We start from the raw sequence: 19530 nt of genomic DNA on the forward strand, positions 1-19530 counted from the left end.
TCATAATTGTTCTTTATTTCATAAATTAGTTTCATATTTTTAATTCTGTAATTTCTGCATGCCATCTTACCAGATTTAAACTGATGATCTATAATCCGGAATCGCCGAAGTCCCGATGAGTCCGGATTAACAACTTTTGACTGTACTAGAAAAATATTAGTGACTTTTTCATTGAATAATATACTTTTATGAAAGTTCTGAGAAATGTGATATATTTGTCTGAGGAGATGTAAATGATTCTCATTTGCGACGATCTTCAAATAAAGGTTTGTGAATTAAATGTTTCTCCTGATTAGATGTCTTTACACCCACACTGGACTATACATTCAGCATTAAAGCTGATTCCTGAACTTAAACACTCTAACTACTTCAATTTCTTTCCCAGTTTGATTTTACAGACTGGTTCAGCCAGTTTTACATATATAATTTCAATGTGAGATAATTTGCAGTTTAAAACATCTGCTTCTTTAATGGGCAACAAAGTACATTGTTTCATGATGTTGAAGTTCAGAAGTGTAGCTAAGGTTCTCAGCACCCGGGGACAACTACAGATTTTGTGCTCCTTTCTGTGTTCCAAGAATGGAAAACACTTCATTCTAAAATTTGTAGCATCAATTTGGCACCCTCTGGATGCTGTACCTGGGGACAGATGTCCCCCCTTACCCCATCCAAGCTACGCTACTGTTGCAGTTTCAAATGGTCTAAAAAGATAGTTTCTTGTTCTTCACTTTCCTCATTTTTCTAACATTAATACTATACTGGTTATCATAAATTAAGGAAAAATCACAAAAATAGCGATAACTCCCTCAAAAATAAGCCAAACCGTGTAAAATTTGAATATGTTGCCAAGTAAGAGTAGCTGATTAAAACTCCAATATGCTAATTAGTGGCGCTGCACTCCGAATACATCATCTGCGAGGAGCATAAAAGTCCATGTTTGAGAGCAAGAGCACATATTTCACTGTGATAGTGACATCAGAAATCAGATAGCCAATACGTAACAACGACCTCCAGGCATCATTTGCCTGCAGAACTACGATAGAGAGCCATTGGGAGACTAGAGGCAGGACAAAGTCAAACAGAAGTGGCCAGATGGCTAAATGCAAGTCCTTTTGTGGTTTATAGACTTTGGAGGCAATTTCAAAGCACAGATTCGGCACCTAGGAGGTTCAGCCAAGAACGGCCAACTGCTACGACGAGCGCCGATGACCGATATTTGACATTACGTGCACTCAGGAATAGAACAGCTACTCTGACTCTTTTAGATCCTTCCTTGCTGCAGCCACCGGGAGGTTGATGTCAGCATCAACTGTGCATAGAAGGCTTCATGAAGGTGGTCTGTATGCGAGGCGAACAACCATTTGCATGCTGCTCAAGTCACACCATAGGAGGACCGTTTGCAGTGGGCACGACAACATGTCCACTGGACGCCTGAGCAATGGAGGGCTATTCTCTTTATGGATGGGTCCAGGTTTAGTCTAGAAAGCAATAATGGCCAGCTCGATCCCCAGACTTGAATCCTATTGAGCACGTTTGAGATGCTTCAGGGAGACGTCTAGCTACTCTCAATCCACCCCCTTAGACCCTTGCCGTGCTTGCAACTGCTTTGCAAGAATGATGGCTCTCGCTTCCTATGGAACTGATAGACTGCATTATTGAAAGCATCACACATCGCTGAATGTGCCGTATTGCTTCTAGAGGCGATTATATTCCATACTGAAGGTACTTTTACTATAAACAAACTGACATCTTCGATTTGTTCATTTTATATATGTGCTAATTTTTATACTACCATAATTGTCTGGTAATTTCGTTTTATGTTATTTGATACCTTACTATGTGTTGTATATTGTGAGTAAATTTCATAAAATTGTACATGTAACTTTTTCAGTAATCGTGATTTTTACGATTTTTCCTTAATTTATGATAACCAGTGTATAATGTTATATTTCTCAGGCATTTCTTCTTTTTCATGTTCCATCAAATAACTATTGTAATAAAGGCATCTGATGCCAAATATGGACTTTCTATATGTATGATGATGTATAATATGGAAAGTTTAGAACAAATTTGATGTCCCTGAAATAATTTGCCACAAATTTGTCCTTAAGAGATTTAAAAGTATATTAATATTTCAGATAATTTTAAGCACTTTAGTATTTTAATATGAATCGTCATGCAAATGAAAGTCCTTGAATAAAAAACTATATAACTGAAAGACTATGTAATAACCAGAAAATTCAATTTATTATAAAGGTATACATTTAAAACATGAGAGATTTACCCTAACAAAGGCAGATGGAAACCATCCTCCATTTCCATCTTTGGTGCCCCACCACCAATCATGATCACTAGTATCAGTAACTTCAATGATATCACCGGCTTGAAATGGCAGTTCTTCAGAATCTAGAGTTTCATGATCCCAAAGAGCCTCTGCATACATAGTACCTTCCCCTGACAACTGAAACCAACAAAGCAACAACATGCAGTTAAAATAAAATTTTGCACCACTGTTATGATTATAAAAGAGTGATTAGTACCAAATATATCAATAAAAATTCAAGTTTTACCTTCTGAGTGACATGGCTGCTTTAACCTGGTTGTGTAATATGTAATTCTTTTAAATATGTTTTTATTTAGGGTACAGTGAGAACAAAGCAAATGAAATGATCTAAAAAGCATTCTTAGAAATCTATAAATACAAACCATTAAGTAAATTTATTGTGAAAATAAAGGCAACATATGCTGCATAAACATAAGTTAAGCAAACATAAGCTACAAAGTTATAGGGTTCTACAATAAGGGTATTATGGTTTTATATCTTAATCCTGTTTATACACTTCAGTCTTAGTTTTTACGTAATGTTTTTAAAATATCTTGTGGCTAGAGAAGGTTTCATTAAAAAAATTACTTCATAAAGCAAAAATTTTAACTGGTTAAATATTCATTATGCTTTCAAAGAGTTAAAAATCTTATACGCTTAGATACCAAGAATTTACTGGTTCTGATCATTCTTTCAGGTCTATCATAGATTACAAATGAAGACTCAAGAAAAACAAATTTAGGTAGCAGCTACAAAACAAAAGCTACTCATTTCAAGAATTAATTATTTCATCTTGGGCACAATAGCACTTATTATTAAAATATGCAGCTAAATTTATTTTTTGTACTAATGTTTATAAAACATAACTTAGTGATTCAGAAGTCAAACAACAAAAATCAGCGTTATACCTACAAAATTTTCACAGGACTAGTTTCGATGGTTTCACCGAACCATCATCTTCAGCTGCAAAACCGCAAATGAACAAGATAGGAAATAATGATTAGATAAGATAAGAAAGCCTGGACAAGAATAAGCAAGTGGCGCCATCTGTTGGCGAAACCAGAACTAAAACATAATTTCTCTAAAAGCCGAAGGCAAATTTGGATTGGAATTAGGATCGTTAACTAGAACAGAAAGATTTTTATGAATGTGAAATGCCTCTAGAAAATCCAGTTCTCCAATGGAAGATGTTTTTTGAATAATTTTGGCAGCAGAAAAATTGAAAGTGTGATTTTCGGACCAACAATGTTGAGCAACAGAAGACCTCTGTGTTTCCTTTTTTCTAACATATGCCTCATGTTCTTTGACGCGAAATTTTAAGGCTCTCTTAGTTTGGCCAATGTAAATTAAACCACACTGGCAAGGAATCCTATAAATACCCCAGGAATTCATATCCGGAATGGGGTCCTTGAGTATAGAAGTTGGAATTTTATTGATGGGAGAATAAACAACCCGAAAGTTAAATTTCTGCAAAATATGTGCAACTTTATAGCTAATTGATGGAAAGAAGGGAATGACAACAGAATTTTTATAATCTCCTAAAATAAGAGTGTGGCTTTTAGTGTGTTCAGATGAGAATTTTTTAACTGCTTGATTAATAATGTTGGGTGAAAAGCCCCTGTCAATAGCTATTGCTTTTAAATAATTTAGTTCTTCATCAAGGGCTAGTTTGGAGGAGCAAACTTGAAGAGCACGGAAAACATAGCAATAAAATGAAGCTAACTTTTGTTTAGTCGGATGACATGATTTAAAGTGTGGTGGAAGGCAAACCGATGAAGGTTTACGGTAAACTGTAGTACTGAAGTTGGATGTGTTACGTGTGACCAGAATGTCGAGAAACGGAAGAGAATTGCAAGTCTCAAGTTCAAAAGTGAACTGAATAGCAGGATCAATAGAATTCATTGTTGAAAGAACTTTATTTAAATCATCTTTATTACCTTCAAACAGGGTAAAAGTATCGTCTACGTAGCGGAACCATGCCGGGAAGTTTAAAGTTTCAAACAATTTTGATTCATAATAATGCATGTAGATATCAGCCAGGATGGGACTGAGGGGACTTCCCATGGCTAATCCCTCAGTTTGCTTGTAATATTTATTTTGGAAAACAAAATGTGTTTGTTTCAAACAGAGTTTGTTTCAAACAGAGTTTGAAGATGATGGTTCGGTAAAACCATCGAAACTAGTCCTGTGAAAATTTTGTAGGTATAACGCTGATTTTTGTTGTTTGACTTCTGAATTAGTATTTATTCAGCGTGTTATTGTGTCTTAATCATAACTTAGTGTTTAGAATCTAAAGAATAGGCCATTTAATTTTCTTTTTAAATCATCTATATGCTTAAGAAAAGCGTTATAAAGCACTGCAGTAGTACAGAGTAAACTTACAAATGGGGGGAGGGGAAAAAGCACAGAATTTAAAATTTTAGAAGGAACAAAAATTTATGTAAAAGTGCAGACACATCATAAATATAACACACCTCCCAACAGGTATTCGATCGACGTGTAGGACTGCAACAGTAACTATGGTATATATCACTCTCAGATGAAGCTTCATCGTCTGATGACAAACTGCCTTTTTGGAAACTATCATGATCAGCAGAACCTAAATAAAATCATGTCATTCTTATTAAAAAGCCAACATTTTGCAAAGGAATAAAACAAGTGTTTTAAAAATTATTTTGCAGCACATTACAATTTGTTCCATACAACACAGAAATAAAAAGTCGTGAGACTATGAAAAAGTACCGATGTGATCTGAACAAAAAGTGCACTGTCAATCACAAGTGACTAATACTGTGCTTAATATGTTAATTTCTTAAAGATATCTAACATAAATTACACTCATTTTTAAATCATTCTAAAAATTCAAAATTCACATATACACACACAAAACAACTAATATTGAAATTGCATATAACAGTTACCATGTGTGGAATCTCTAAGGTTGTGTATAGAACCAGTCATTTCTAATTCTACTGGCTGACTGATTGAACGCCTGAGACGATATCTGCCCTTATGGCGACACATAAGTAAACGAGAGTGGACTCTGCATAACTTTACAGGATTTGCTCTCCAGATCTTTCATATAAAAAAGTACAGAAAATAAAATTAGGAGATATTCATTCATATGTACATAAAAATCATAAGCATGAAATTTTAATTAAAGACCAATGAAAGAAATAATACTATAAAATACACTTTTGGCAGTTACCTGATCAAGACTTGTTACATTTTTCTGCTGATCTTCTGAATTTCCGATATCTGAAGCTGCCCTAGATACGTCTTGTTTGCCATCCTATTAAAAGTATTTAAATGGAATATTAAATTTACATAAAGCTAAAAATTAAGAAAAAGCTGAACATAATGAAAATGAGATTTTTTTTACACTACTGTTTACATACAGTATTAGTTTAAAACTAACAGCTACAGTAATGAAACAAGCATTACACAAGACGAAAGTTAGTTATAACAATAAATACTCAAGATTATCTGCTCAACTAGATGTTGGCTTATTAATTATGGCAAAGCACTGGAGGGTTACTCACATGAGGAAACACATGACTAAATGTAGCTTTAAGAGAGAAACAAGTTCATAATTATGTTAGATGTATATATATGCAATTGACTGGGCCTATTTCCTTCAGAGAGGTTACTTTCTGAAGGTTTTCTTAAGGGAAACTGGTTCATATTCCCACTACATATGGAGATGAACTCCATGCAGCTAGCTTATTTTACAGTGGGAAATCGAACCTAGGATGAATTGCTACTCAGTACCCTTATCCACTCCGTCAGGTAGCAGCTGCAAAACAGAAGAACCTATTGGCCAGCATATTGCCGAAACATGATGTCTGATAAAAACTCAAAGTGCTTAGGAAAGTTAATTATGCATGAAAGTCAATTAAGCATGTTCTTAAGCATCTTCCATATGAAACTGAGTGTTCTTATAAACAAGATCCAGAAACGCATTAAAACAGTATAATGAGATGAAGCCTCATTTTCTGCAACACTTTGATGCTACATCAAATAAATGCAGACAACAAATACCATAATATAGATTTATACATTTTTTAATGTTAATTTATCGCATTTTACTAAGTCCCCAGTTATGTTTTTAATGATATGTAATTATTATTTGGATTGCATATGAATATGCAGAAGTTCATATCAGAGTACAACTCATTTTTCCAAGAGTTAATTGCAGTTAAGTCATTTTTCATGACAGGACTAACTTATTACAGTATAATTTTGCAAATCAAAAATTTGTGGCAGCAGCTGACATATATTTAAACTTGTTATACTAATCTTCAGCTGTAAGCAGCAAATTTATTTTCAAACTAGATACTGCTTAAATTCACCAATGATATATTGAGTTATCGATAATAATAGGGAAAGCATGCAGAACTTTAGGGTTAAATAAATTTTTTCATATGAATGAGAAATATTGCTTACAGGAATTTTTATGCAGGAAGAATTTTCTAATGTTAAGCAATCTGCGACTGATACTGGCCGCTGAATGGCTTTAGATTTGGGTGAATAATCAGAAGTGGAAGCCGCTCTTTTCCGTAGAATATTTGCATCACTTTCAGCTAAATGAGGCTAGGAGAGAACAAGAACTGTTAAATGGAAGCTGTAAAGAAGTGTCAAAATGCCATAAATTACACTTCAGTAGTCATTAAACTTCAGCTGCGTCAACTAAAACAGAAGTTTTTCAAAGTAGTTTTGGATAATGAATTTCAGATTATTTAAATATGTGAAAAATTTAATAACAAGGAAGAAGCAACTTGCAAATAAATATGTAACTCATAAAATTGAATTCATGCATTGTCCAATAGCCTGACAGTTTAAGCTCAATGACATGCAGCTCTGTTATAACTAATTTTTAAATACATTTTTTCTAACTAAGAGCGAAATGAATTATCTCGTCGATCTCTCCAAGATCTCTATTTGTGAAATTGGAAATTGTTTACAAAATCACACAGCCTGTGAACTGCCCTTAAATCATACAAAAGGAAGTGGTAAATAGGATATATTATTACATTATTCATTACATTACATTAGTTTAAAACCATTTGAGCTCAAATTATACAAAAATCTCCTTCTCTCAAATGTTGAATAAATGCCCTAACTAATCACCATTCTTGCCTCAAAACTATCAATCTTGATCAAATTTTGCTGAAATACAATTGTCTTTGCTTTTACGCATTTGAATTAATACAGATTACACCAAAGTGGCCTAAGTGGATAAGATAATCAGAAATTCATAGTCCTACGTTCAATACTCAATGCCTGAGCAGGGTTTCTCCATGTTTAATGTGAATATGAACTAGTTTCTTTAGAAAGTTCAGAAAGGATGTTTCTTCCAAAGTGGACAGTTTATAAGTAGTACTTTGACATATTTACCATACCTTTCCTTTCACAAATAATATAAGTGAATATTTTAATCAAAGGCCTACTAAAACCTTTTTTCTCCTTGTTTTATTTGATATATATTTAGTATATGATATCAACAGTGAGTTGCAAATTTGGGACTAAATGGAAATTTTCCACTGAAATACAGAAAATTGTCGCTATAGCAAAGTTCAAACTATTGGAAAACATTAGAGTAATCGCGAAAAAATAGAAAATTCCTTTAATATTCAATTAATTCACATACAGATACTATAGCATGTACCTAAAATTCCACATTAAATAAGAAAATTTATAATAAAACTATGAAAAATGCGATTAGAGCTACACTACACCTCAAGAACTTGTCCAGTTAATTATTGCTAACAACAAAATAAAATTATAAAACTATTTAACATTCATGCTTTAATTATTATTAAAATAAATGACAACATCAATTAGTTTTTCTTTTATAATGACGTCATACATTGTTCCCTGTCACTCGGGAAATAGCCACCTTTTTAGCAATAGTATGCTTTACCTTAAAGTTTAATACAGTACACAAAAAGACAAATTTCCGTACTTATTATTCCACTTCTGCCATTTAAAAATATTTCTATTATTATTTTACTGATTGAAATCTAAGTTTGGATCAGTTTGCCAAGGATGCCATTTTTTTCCAGCTGTGTTTTCAAGTGCTGAAGAACGCATTCTTCAACACGAAATCTTAGCATCGTGGACGTTTGCGTAGTCTCTCTAAATAAAGAATTTAAACACCTAACTTCAAAGATTTGTTTGATCAAAATGATTTTATAGAACTGTCATTTAGCAATACTTATGAATTTCTATCTTAATTGAAACTATAAAAGTTGAAATTAAGTAAAACATTTAAACTTCATGACCACATATGATTTATTTTTAATAATACTAATAAATACCGTAAGCTCTATATAATTTAAATCGTTAAAAGCTACGCTACACAAAAAAGGTATACAGTACAAAGTCTTTAATCCGGACTCGTCAGGACTTCGGCGATTCCGGATAAGGGGTTTTTCAGGATTACAGATCATCAATTTAAATCTGGTAAGATGACATGCAGATCTGGTATGATGACATTCTTCATCAAGGGATAGTTCAAGAATCAAGGTATCATCAAGAACTAAATTATTTAAAAGCAATAGCTAATGACAGGGGCTTTTCACCCAACATTATTAATCAAGCAGCTAAAAAATTCTCATCTCAACACACTAAAAGGCACACTCTTGTTTAAGGAGATTATAAAAATTCTGTTGTCATTCCCTTCTTTCCATCAATTAGCTATAAAGTTGCTTATATTTTGCAGAAATTTAACTTTCGGGTCGTTTATTCTCCCATCAATAAAATTCCGAGTTCCATACTCAAGGACCCCATCCCAGATATGAATTCCTGGGGTATTTATAGGATTCCTTGCCAGTGTGGTTTAATTTACATTGGCCAAACTAAGAGAGCCTTAAAATTTCGCGTCAAGGAACATGAGGCGTATGTTAGAAAAAAGGAAACTTCTGTTGCTCAACATTGTTGGTCCGAAAATCACACTTTCAATTTTTCTGCTGCCAAAATTATTCAAAAAACATCTTCCATTGAAGAAATGGATATTCTAGAGGCATTTCACATTCAAAAAATCTTTCTGTTCTAGTTAACAATCCTAATTCCAATCCATCTTTGCCTTCGGCCTTTAAAGAAATTATGTTTTAGTTCTGGTTGCATCAACAGATGGCGCCACTTGCTTATTCTTTTCCAGGCTTTCTTCATTTCCTATCCTGTTCATTTACGGTTTTGCAGCTGAGGATGGTGGTTCGGTAAAACCATCGAAACTAGTCCTGTGAAAATTTTGAATATATAACGCTGATTTTTGTTGTTTGACTTCTGAATTAGCAATTATGATCTAAAGGGTATCATAATTTACAAAAAAAAGCTTAATATTTATTTGTTTACTTTATTTAACATTTCTTTCAATGTAAATTGTTCAAGTTGCTTTGTTTTATAGACACTTTTTATGTTTACTTTCTCTTTAATTCTATAAACAGACATAATTTCTTGTTCAATTACAAAGTTCCGCTGTTCAAGTCCTGTAATTGTTGTGCCGAGAATATAGACTAACTTTTCAATCGAAATTTTTTCGTTTTCACTAATCTCTCTGTCACTTTCTTCGTGCCTTTATCCATTTTTTGCAGCAATTCCACTTTTCTTTGATGGACATCGAAACATGCTTTCGCTTTGTAGATCCTTTGGCAGCTCTAGAATCGGAAACTCTTTTTGACATAATCGAAAGTTCAAGCTTACTTTTTATAAAATTGCTCTAACAGTCTGCAAAAAATAATAAGCCGGATCCAATTAGAAGAGTAAGGGAACAACGCAATCCGCAACATTAAGTGAAATAGATAATTAGATAATTTTAGCCTAGCATATACCGTCCGTTATACATTAAACGCGCATACGTAAACGTATTATGCGCATGCGTAAACGTATGATGCACATGCGTAAACGTATTATGCGCATGCGTAAACGTATTATGCGCATGCGTAAACGCATATATTCATGCGCAGAAAGTTTGTAGCTTTGAGGTCAGGATTATAGATCATTCCGGATTATGGACGACCGGATTAAAGACTTTGTACTGTAATAAACTACCGATTAGGCTATCGTCACAATTCAAACATAATAAACTAATTAAGGATATTTATTTTCAAGATACAAAAATATGGATGTTAATAAGGTGATTAATATACTCATATAGTTTACTTTAATATGAACCAATTAGCACAAAAAATATGATAAAATTATATATTCTCTTATATACATATTAAGCTCAAAACAGCTACATCAAACTATAATGTTCGTAGACAAATAGTTACATAGATATCTATCAGCAGTGCTACTAATTCTGAAAGGCCAAGAAGTGGGAGGATTTTGTGAAGCACAGCAAATAGACTTAAAAAGACTTTCTAATTTGACATATATGATTTTGAGAGGAAAGAAACCGATTTTACAAGTCACTTTACAATGTCATTGATTGACCTAGTTTTTTAAATTGTTTATTTTATTTCTTTGGCCAAAAAGGATAGCATTTCCTTTCGACACTTAAAAACGTGAGATGGAGAAATAGCGTCCCCTGGTTTTATTAGCAGAAGAATTGGTAGCTCTGTTACATCTGTAAACTAGACCAAAAGTAAATCTTTAACCTTTTGAGGACGACCGAGACGCTTTGTCCAGGTGACACCGTGTTTGGGAGGTTTCCATAGAGGATGAGAGTGTTTCTCTTTTTCAGCCCTCCTGACGCCAATGGACGACAGCGGGGTTCTAAAAGGACAGCAGAATTTAAATTGTGAATTTTCCATCAAATATACTTTTGGTGCAAGTCCTTTACTGTGCTCTTCATATTTATAAGCTACGTCTTTGGTTTTCTTATTTTTGCTTCCTTGTATGTTTGAAACATATTTCAATGGAAATATCCATTTTGACCGTCCCTAAATCCATATGGGCGATTTTTTGCGTGACATCTGTACATACTGACAGCAAAAAGGACTAATGGATTTAAAATGGATTTTTTTCGTGACGTCTGCACGTATGTATGTATCTCACATAACTCAAAAACGATTAACCGGTATAAGGTACTTCTCCCGGCTTCTTAGCATGCCTTCATGGTGTAGTGGTTCTGCACCATGAACATGCGGGTATTCCAGGCACATGCCGGTATTCCAGAGGTCCGTGGTTCGAAGCCCGGCGAAGGCGATTGCTCATTTTTCATCTTTCCTGCTTCCAAAAAAATATCTAATGTCTCTACAGTGGCACCGGAACTAAAAGGGTGTTGGATGATGATTGTCCTCACCCAGGGTTTGGTGATTGGGTCCCCTAAAAAACCCCAGTCTCCCTTTAAAAGGGGAAGTATATAAGGCATTTCTCCCGTCTTCCTAGCGTGCCTTCGTGGTGTAGTAGTCCTACACGCTGGGCCGGTATTCTAGAGGTCCGTGGTTCGATTCCCGGCGAAGGCGATTGCTCATTTTTCATCTCTCCGGCTTTTCCAATTAACCTAATGTCTCTACAAATTAAAATAAAAACGTTGGCTGGCAGTCATTTTTTTTTTTTTTTTTTTTTTTTTTTTTGTCCCCGAGACATTGAGAGAATTCGCTATTTCGTCTTCCAGTAGGGTCTACATTTTATGCTCCCAAAATGAACAAGACTCTATGATTCAAGACTCAGTGGTTTCCGATGTGTAGATAGCTAAAAGTTTTGAAATATTTGACATTATGTAATTATGAATATTCGTTGGTAACTGCCAATTAATTCATAAATATTTACTAATTTTTGAATAATTATATATACGTAATTTGTATTATTTCATTATTTCCTCCTGAAAGTTTCCTTTCTCTATCATCTCCCCCCCCCCCCACAGAACAACTGTATGCAAATGAATTGCAATAGTTTGCAGCTGTAGGTATGTGTGTCACGACGCTAAAAGTTTGGGAAGCACGGTTCTAAACAATATTCTATTTTTTTCCTCTTTTATTACCTATTCTAATTAATTATACTTTTATTTCTAACACTCTGAATTTCATATTACAATGCATGAGTGGTATGTAAGTGCGTGGAGGGTATAATCAGAAGAGAGGCAGATCTATTTGGAATGCTTTTAGGAGTGAACAATGATTTATATTTCAGAAATATATATTCATAATTTTTCCTAAAAAATAGCAAAATGTCCATGTTCTGATAGACAACATATGAAAAATCACATTCCACCAGTCACAATGGACAAAAAAATGGCATTTTTTTCAGAAACGAAACGTGTCACTTAAAAATGCAAATAGTATGTACTACGCATTTTTTAAGGTTAAAATTTCTTCGGCCGCGCTTTCGTTGTTCCTTAGAGTAGGTTTTCGTTGGCTCGGTAAGTCTCCTCAAAAGGCTAAATTTAAATAACGGCTATAACACTTTTTTTATCCTTTATTTCATAAGATAAGGCTTTTAAAATGCAATATATATATATAAACACTGATAGTTTAATAATCTAGAGTCATTTATATAAAAAACATTACATTTTCTTTCACAATTAAACTTACCATTACATGGCACTTATTATTCGTAGTTGTTTTAGATTTATCAAAAATATTGTCAACACTATCATAAATTAAGCTCATTCGCCAATCAGTTTTTCTTTTATTTCTTTTCCTGCTATCACTGTTTACACATGGCTCTTTCCGACGGATTTTCGGACTATTTTTAGGACCAGATTTATGAATTAATTTAGGTTGGTCTTTATTTACAATTGGTTGAGGCTGATTACTGTTTAGTGATTTACTAACATCTTTTTCTTCGTCCGTTAATTTTTTTTGGAAACAATCATTTGGTACAACTTCCGCTGAGGTTTGTAATGGTGAAACGAGCAATTCAAGATTTGTGGCACTTGATACTGGTTCAGATTTTTTCTTCTGAAATCTCATGGCAAAGCTCTTACGAAATCTTTGCAAAAGGCTGTCAGCTGGTGAAAGTTGAGGTGTTGATGTATGCAGCGGTAAGTACCTTGACATTAAGCCAGGTGATGTTTCAGGAGTACCCGATATCTGATCAATCGAAGACAATGCAGGTTGAGATCCACTGGCAACACCGCTAAACTGCAAGAGATTCTGAGGCTCTGTCTTTGATTCAAATTCCCCTAAATCATAAAATTGGGAAGTTGGACGTTTTTTACAATCTGAAGTATCTGAAAGTGTTTTTTGTACAATTCGTCCACAGACTTCTGATGTGCTTTTCCCTTTGGCCCGTCTTTCAGAACGAGACGTTGTTTTACTTCGAAGTCGCAGAACTGTTGAACTTTTATTCTTACTCATGGGTACGGGAAGTTGATCCACTTGAGTATTATCCTCAGATTTCTCAAAAGGTGTGTATTCCTCCACCATGTTTAAATTACAGCAATTATTTGCTTCGTTCAGAACATGGTTACTGCCCAAGCCCATTATTACGTCAAGCTTTCTAGGTAGCTCTTCATCACCACTTAGACATTTTCTTTTCTCACTCGACGCGTTCCCATCCGTAGCTGTTTTGTTTTCTGATTTCTAAATGGAAAAAGACAAAAATGTAATAACACACTTTAAACACATAAAAACAAATATAAAATGAAATTGAAAATAAGGAAGTCTGATAAAAAACATCGCTAAATTGCCGAGTGAAAAAGTAATCCGCTGTTGGAAATCACTACTGAAATTGTGCATGAAAGCGAACACCTACTGATTTGCTTTTATATCCTAACTATAAATTTCCCCTTAGCTTATTAAAATCATAGAAAATTTTCGTCTTTATAGCTTCACCTTAAACTAACTTTCATGTTAAGATGGAAAAACATTATGAGCAGATAAAAATCGAAATATACTAACATACGACCAACAAAATAATTAATAAACTTAGCATTTAAAAAAATTATGTATACTCACACCTCAAAAGTTAAAATTAAAAAATAAAAACTCCACTAAGAGGGCAAACTAATTCACCCATAGATGAAATTTCAGGGAACGGGAAGTACAGCTTCCGACATGCCAGACCTGGTGCATGTGTGCGGGGGAAGGGGAGAGATATTTTAATTTTATTGGGCTTTCCAAGATAGCGGAATCATCGCAAGTATGAAAAAGTGAACCAAAAAAAACTTAGCTGCATTCATGAGGATAAAATCCATCAATGATAAAAATTTTGCGCTTTTAAATAACAAATTGCTTTTAATAGACAGAAAAGTTATTTTTTTCACTTAATAATTCCACGTTGTCAGAAAGCAAGTTCTGCTAAATCGATGGAATACATGTCGCTGTATAACAGCAGAAATTGAACAATACAGTCAAAAGTCGTTAATTCGGACACCCATAATCCGGACCTCAAAGCTACAAACTTTCTGCGCATGCTTCGCATTGACGCATGCGCATAGGCGTTTACGCGTGCGCGTAAGACCTGTACGGCTGCGAATATGCGTGTGCGCAAGCGCATAATACGTTTACGCATGCGCGTTTAATGTATAACGGACGGTATAAGCTAAGCTAAAATTATCTAATTCAGTTAGTGTTGCAGATTGCGTTGTTCCTTAATCTTCGAATTGGATCCGGCTTATTATTTTTTGCAGACTGTTAGAGCAATTTTATAAAAGTAAGCTTGAACTTTCGATTATGTCAAATAGAATTTCCGATATATATTTACTAATATGTAAAGGATCTACAAAGCGAAAGTATGTTTTGAAATCCGAAATCTGTTTATCAATTTCACGCTGCTTTGCGGCAGGGGGGGGAGAAACGCCGTGGCGCGCAATGAATTGGAAGTTGATCTGTCAGCACTATCCTTATCTTCAGGGCAGATGTTTTTATTTTATTTGGCTTATAATTCCTTAATAAATGTAGTATTTCATCTCGATACACTCTGTCTTTGATATGATTTAAATCAAGTTCCTCGTCATTATAATTCGCTTCCGATAGTGAAGAAAGTGACAGACAGGTTATTGAAACCGAAAACATTTCGATTGACAAATTAGTCGGTATTCTCGACACAGCAATTATAGGTCTTGAACAGCGGAACTTTGTAACTAAACAAGAAATTATGTCTGTTTAATAGAATTAAAGAGAAAGTATTGTCACATGAAATGAAGCATCTTAAACAACGTACATTGAAAGAAATGTTTAATAAAGTAAACAAATAAATATTAAGCTTTTTCTTTTTGTAAATTTTGATACCTTTTAGATCATAATTGTTCTTTATTTCATAAATTACGATTTCATATTTTTAATTTTGTAATTTCTGCATGCCATCTTACCAGATTTAAACTGACGATCTATAATCCGGAAAAGTCGATAATCCGGAATCGTCGAAGTCCCGACGAGTCCGGATTAAATACTTTTGACTGTAATTCAAGCACAAGACTATATTTCCTGATTTTTGATTAGTAAAATTCCGATCATATCTGAATAATCGTCGAAAAATTTGAAGAAAATCGCAGCTCTAATTTATGTAACAGATCACTATCTATAACATCACTGAGTAGTTTTATTAACGGGCACAGCAAAAAAACTTTCATATGAAGTTAAATAACACAAAGTGTTCAAATGTATGCTAGCAAAGACTTCTAGCAGCGAGAGGTGAGGGAAAGAAGAGAAAACTAAAGTTTCTTCTTTGTTCAATACATTTCAAAATAGACTAAAACACATTAACATTAAAAGATACATACACGGGAGGAGCCAAAACTCGCTAGAATTTTTTAAAATTTCGTAAAAGTGAGCGAGTTATCGTATAAGGATGTGGTTCGCACCAAAATTCATGCCATGAATTCAGATTTTTTTTGGGGGGGAGGAGGAGAGGGGAAGCAATTATTCCGTCGATAAGGGTGAGGTTGCACCACAGAAGCCTAGATATATAAATGAGGTTGCACCACAAGAAGCCTAGATATATAAATGAGACTGCCTTAAAAAAGCTGTCTCAGGGTTCAGAACTTCAGTTGTTTGCATTAGTTCATATTAAAAGACTTAAAATAAGTTATTGAATACCGAGTTTAATTGATAAAACACAGTCAGATAACTTATTCTGCCTAAGTGGGTATTCAGCTGTTACAGCCAAACGACCATTTCGTTCGTAGAAACATCCCGCGAACGGGCTGGCTGCATGGGCGTTTTCGTGGTTTTCCCCATGTGTAACGTGTATACGAGCCAGTTTCCCTTAGAAAGTCCTCCACGAAAGGCATCCCTCCCCTTAGGCAGATAGCCCTCGTGTGCTTTGCCATAATTAAATACACCAATACACCGTTCGTAGAAACAGAAGAAAGCATATCAAGGCCCAATGAATCTGTAAGAGCTTAATCTTTCATACGACGTTTTGAAGAAACCGTGCGTTTGGCTCTCCGATGTCACGGTGGTAAACTGTGTTGGCAATACAAGCCGTTTAGCAACCAGGTGGGGACTCAACAAGATAATAAACCAGTGGAGTCAATAGACCTCGCGGAACTGCAAGAAGCGTGAATCTACCAAATTCATTAGTACTGCGGATTTCGGATTGTATTTTTCAGTTGTATCCCTACACAGTATAATCGCTCCATCAGTTACAACCAAATCATAGCCATAAGCGGGAAGAAATCGCCACATGGGTATTGAGAAAATGAGTTGATAATTCCACAATTGATTCTGAACACTTTTTAACAAACGAAATTCGAATATCAGACAATCACTGAGCATGCACAGAAGAGCTACTGCATTTGGCACTGCATACTGTGCGGTGCGATATCACGACACCCGGTCTTTATCGGCTCATTCCCTTTCGAAGAGCCATGTGCAACAAACAGCTGGGTCTCTGGAACAAGACAATGTTGCCTCAAAATATTACGCGAGAAAGTTAGCTTATACAGAGTATGACGCTATGAAAGATTGTGGTCTGCTCTTACGTAACAGCCTCTATGAAGACCTTTTTTTTATCTGAGTATTTAGTGAGAAGCAACCAATTAGCCGTTAATTCTCTATTGTATGACCTCTTTGATGGCTGGGCTTAACGATCGTGGATTTTCGGTTGTGGGCTAGTTGAAATGCTTCGTGTACACTATCAGTATACCATCAGCAACATAATTAAAAGCTTCTATTTTTCACAAAGTCGCTTATCTATCTATCTATATATGTGCTTAACATATCGGTGAATAGAGTTACCATATGCTTGCAGAACGTGATTCCTTGTGGAAGAACATATCGAACACTTGATAGCGTGAAACACTAAGTAATGAAGAAATTGTAAGACTTAAGCGAGCTTTCTTTCGTTCAATGGCATATGAAGTGTAGAATGACAGTCTATCAATTGGCGAAACTTTGAAATAAACATTTTTGTTACCAAGAAAGAGTTCGAATTCATGACATGAATTTTGGTCCAAACCGCATCCTCATATGAAAATGCGGTAATCCTTCAGGAATTTTTAAAAACACTAGAAATTTTTGGTTCACCCTATAATTTAAAATTAAATACACAGATATACATGAGTTATTACTAGGTAGTTATGTATCACACGTTATCTCTACGGACCATCTCGTTTAAAATGTGCATTTCAATATTTAAATGAAAGTGATTACACATTTCAGTTTTATTCAAAATAAGTTCGCCAATAAAGATTTTCGTTCATCACCTACTATACTTTCGCTACTACTACGTGAAAACATTCTTCACGAGCCGCTGTAGACAGTCAGAAGTCACAGAAGAAGCTAACAATCATAAATGAAATAAATACTATAATTATAACGGTTGCATATCACGTTCGATAATAATAATAACTGATAGTCTTGCTCGCATGGTACCTTGCAATCTGAAATTTTCTTTGGTTAGTTTAAAAGTGCGCTGCTCGTAGATGCTTACATACGCTAAAATAATTATACAGGGGTTGGACAGAAATATGAAAACCCTTCGCAAAATGCATGTTTGAACTGACATGTTTTTTCCTGCAAAAGCTGTTAAAGACGTTGATGTGTTTGCTCACTTACACCACCTGTACAAAATCCTCAATACATTAAAAATGTCATTCGTTATCCAGATACTGTTCTGTGCAGTTGTGAGTGCATCATGTCAGAGTTAAATGTATTCGAACGTGGACAAATTGTTGGGGCTCGCATAGTGGGTGAAGTGTTTGGTGTTTCAAGAGGCATCATGTATCTAAGATTTTTAACTCATCCAGCAAAATCAGAAAAACCGCATCCGCTAAATCAGAACGTGAACGAAAATAGTTGTTGAGTAATCCTATTGACAGATGAAGGGGATTGTGATGTAAAATATGAGGACTACAGCCGTAGAAATGACTGCTGAACTGAATGTCGAACTCGCAAACCCTGCCAGCACCAAAACAATACAAAGCTCTACAAGCACGGTATTTTTCGGCAAGCTGCAATTCAATTTAGTGATCAAAATGCCCGTAAGAGGAGAAAGTGGCGTCAGAGTTATAAAACCTGGAATGTAGAGGAATGGAAGACTTTCGTTTGGTCGCATGAGTCTTCCTTCACACCGTTTCCGACTTCTGGGCAAGTTTACGTCTGGCAAGCGCCGTCCCAAGCATATGATAGAGAATGTTTGTTGCCGAGAGGTCGGTCATGGTTTGGGCAACCATATCGTGGTATTCCATGGCACCAATCATTAGTATGCAAGGTCACATTACTGCCAAAGATTATGTGACCATTTTGACTGATCACGTCCATTCCATGGTACAAATTTCGTTTTCCAATGGTAATGCGGTATTCCAAGAAGACAGAGCTCCTGCTCATTCAGCTCACATCGTCCAGGATTGGTTTACTGACCATCAGGGTGAACTTTCACATCTACCATGCCACTAAATGTCATCAGATATCGGTATTATTAAGCTTTTGCGCGATATTTTGGAATTGCGTCAGCGCTAACCATGGCCATCTTCGTTAACTGAACTCGCCAACGTTTTACAGGAAAAATGATATAAGATTCCCTTGCAAAGTATGCAAGACTTCTAGTTATTCATTCCGGGAAGATCACAAGCTGTTTTGAAAGACAAAGGTTTTCCTATATTGTATTAGTCACAACAATATGTTTGTTATTTCGGTGTTTCCATATTTTTGTCCAACCCCTGTAATTCGTAATGATGAAATATTATATCGCCAGATTTCCATGACCGTTTAACATCATCCAAAGTGTAACCGGTGATGTGATAAGACTTTTCATCATGTCTAACAGTTTAGAAGATAAGCCAAGAAAGGAAAGACCAAAGAGGACTTTCACCAAAATGACATCTGTTTTCTTAGATTTAACTTCAAAGTTAGTTTTCTTGGCAGCATGAA

At 34.9% G+C, this 19530-nt stretch overlaps 1 protein-coding gene across 2 annotated transcripts in view; it reads right to left on the bottom strand.

The window, feature by feature from the left end:
• RhoGEF3 (Rho guanine nucleotide exchange factor 3) overlaps positions 1 to 19530 on the bottom strand; it is a 200522-nt gene that overhangs the window by 25558 nt on the left and 155434 nt on the right. The window contains exons 2-7 of one of the 2 annotated variants that reach the window (XM_035364439.2): positions 12805 to 13797; positions 6770 to 6916; positions 5532 to 5615; positions 5245 to 5398; positions 4798 to 4922; positions 2285 to 2461 (exon numbers count right to left, since the gene is read on the bottom strand). In XM_035364439.2, coding sequence (XP_035220330.2) covers positions 2285 to 2461; positions 4798 to 4922; positions 5245 to 5398; positions 5532 to 5615; positions 6770 to 6916; positions 12805 to 13797 — 1680 coding nt within the window. The remainder of the gene's footprint in view (positions 1 to 2284; positions 2462 to 4797; positions 4923 to 5244; positions 5399 to 5531; positions 5616 to 6769; positions 6917 to 12804; positions 13798 to 19530) is intronic. The other variant, XM_035364437.2, reaches the window with a different exon arrangement.

This window comes from Stegodyphus dumicola, chromosome X2 (assembly GCF_044657685.1).
Source record: "Stegodyphus dumicola isolate Sdum_Otavi_A_Nest chromosome X2, ASM4465768v1".
Taxonomy (NCBI): Eukaryota; Metazoa; Arthropoda; class Arachnida; order Araneae; family Eresidae; genus Stegodyphus; species Stegodyphus dumicola.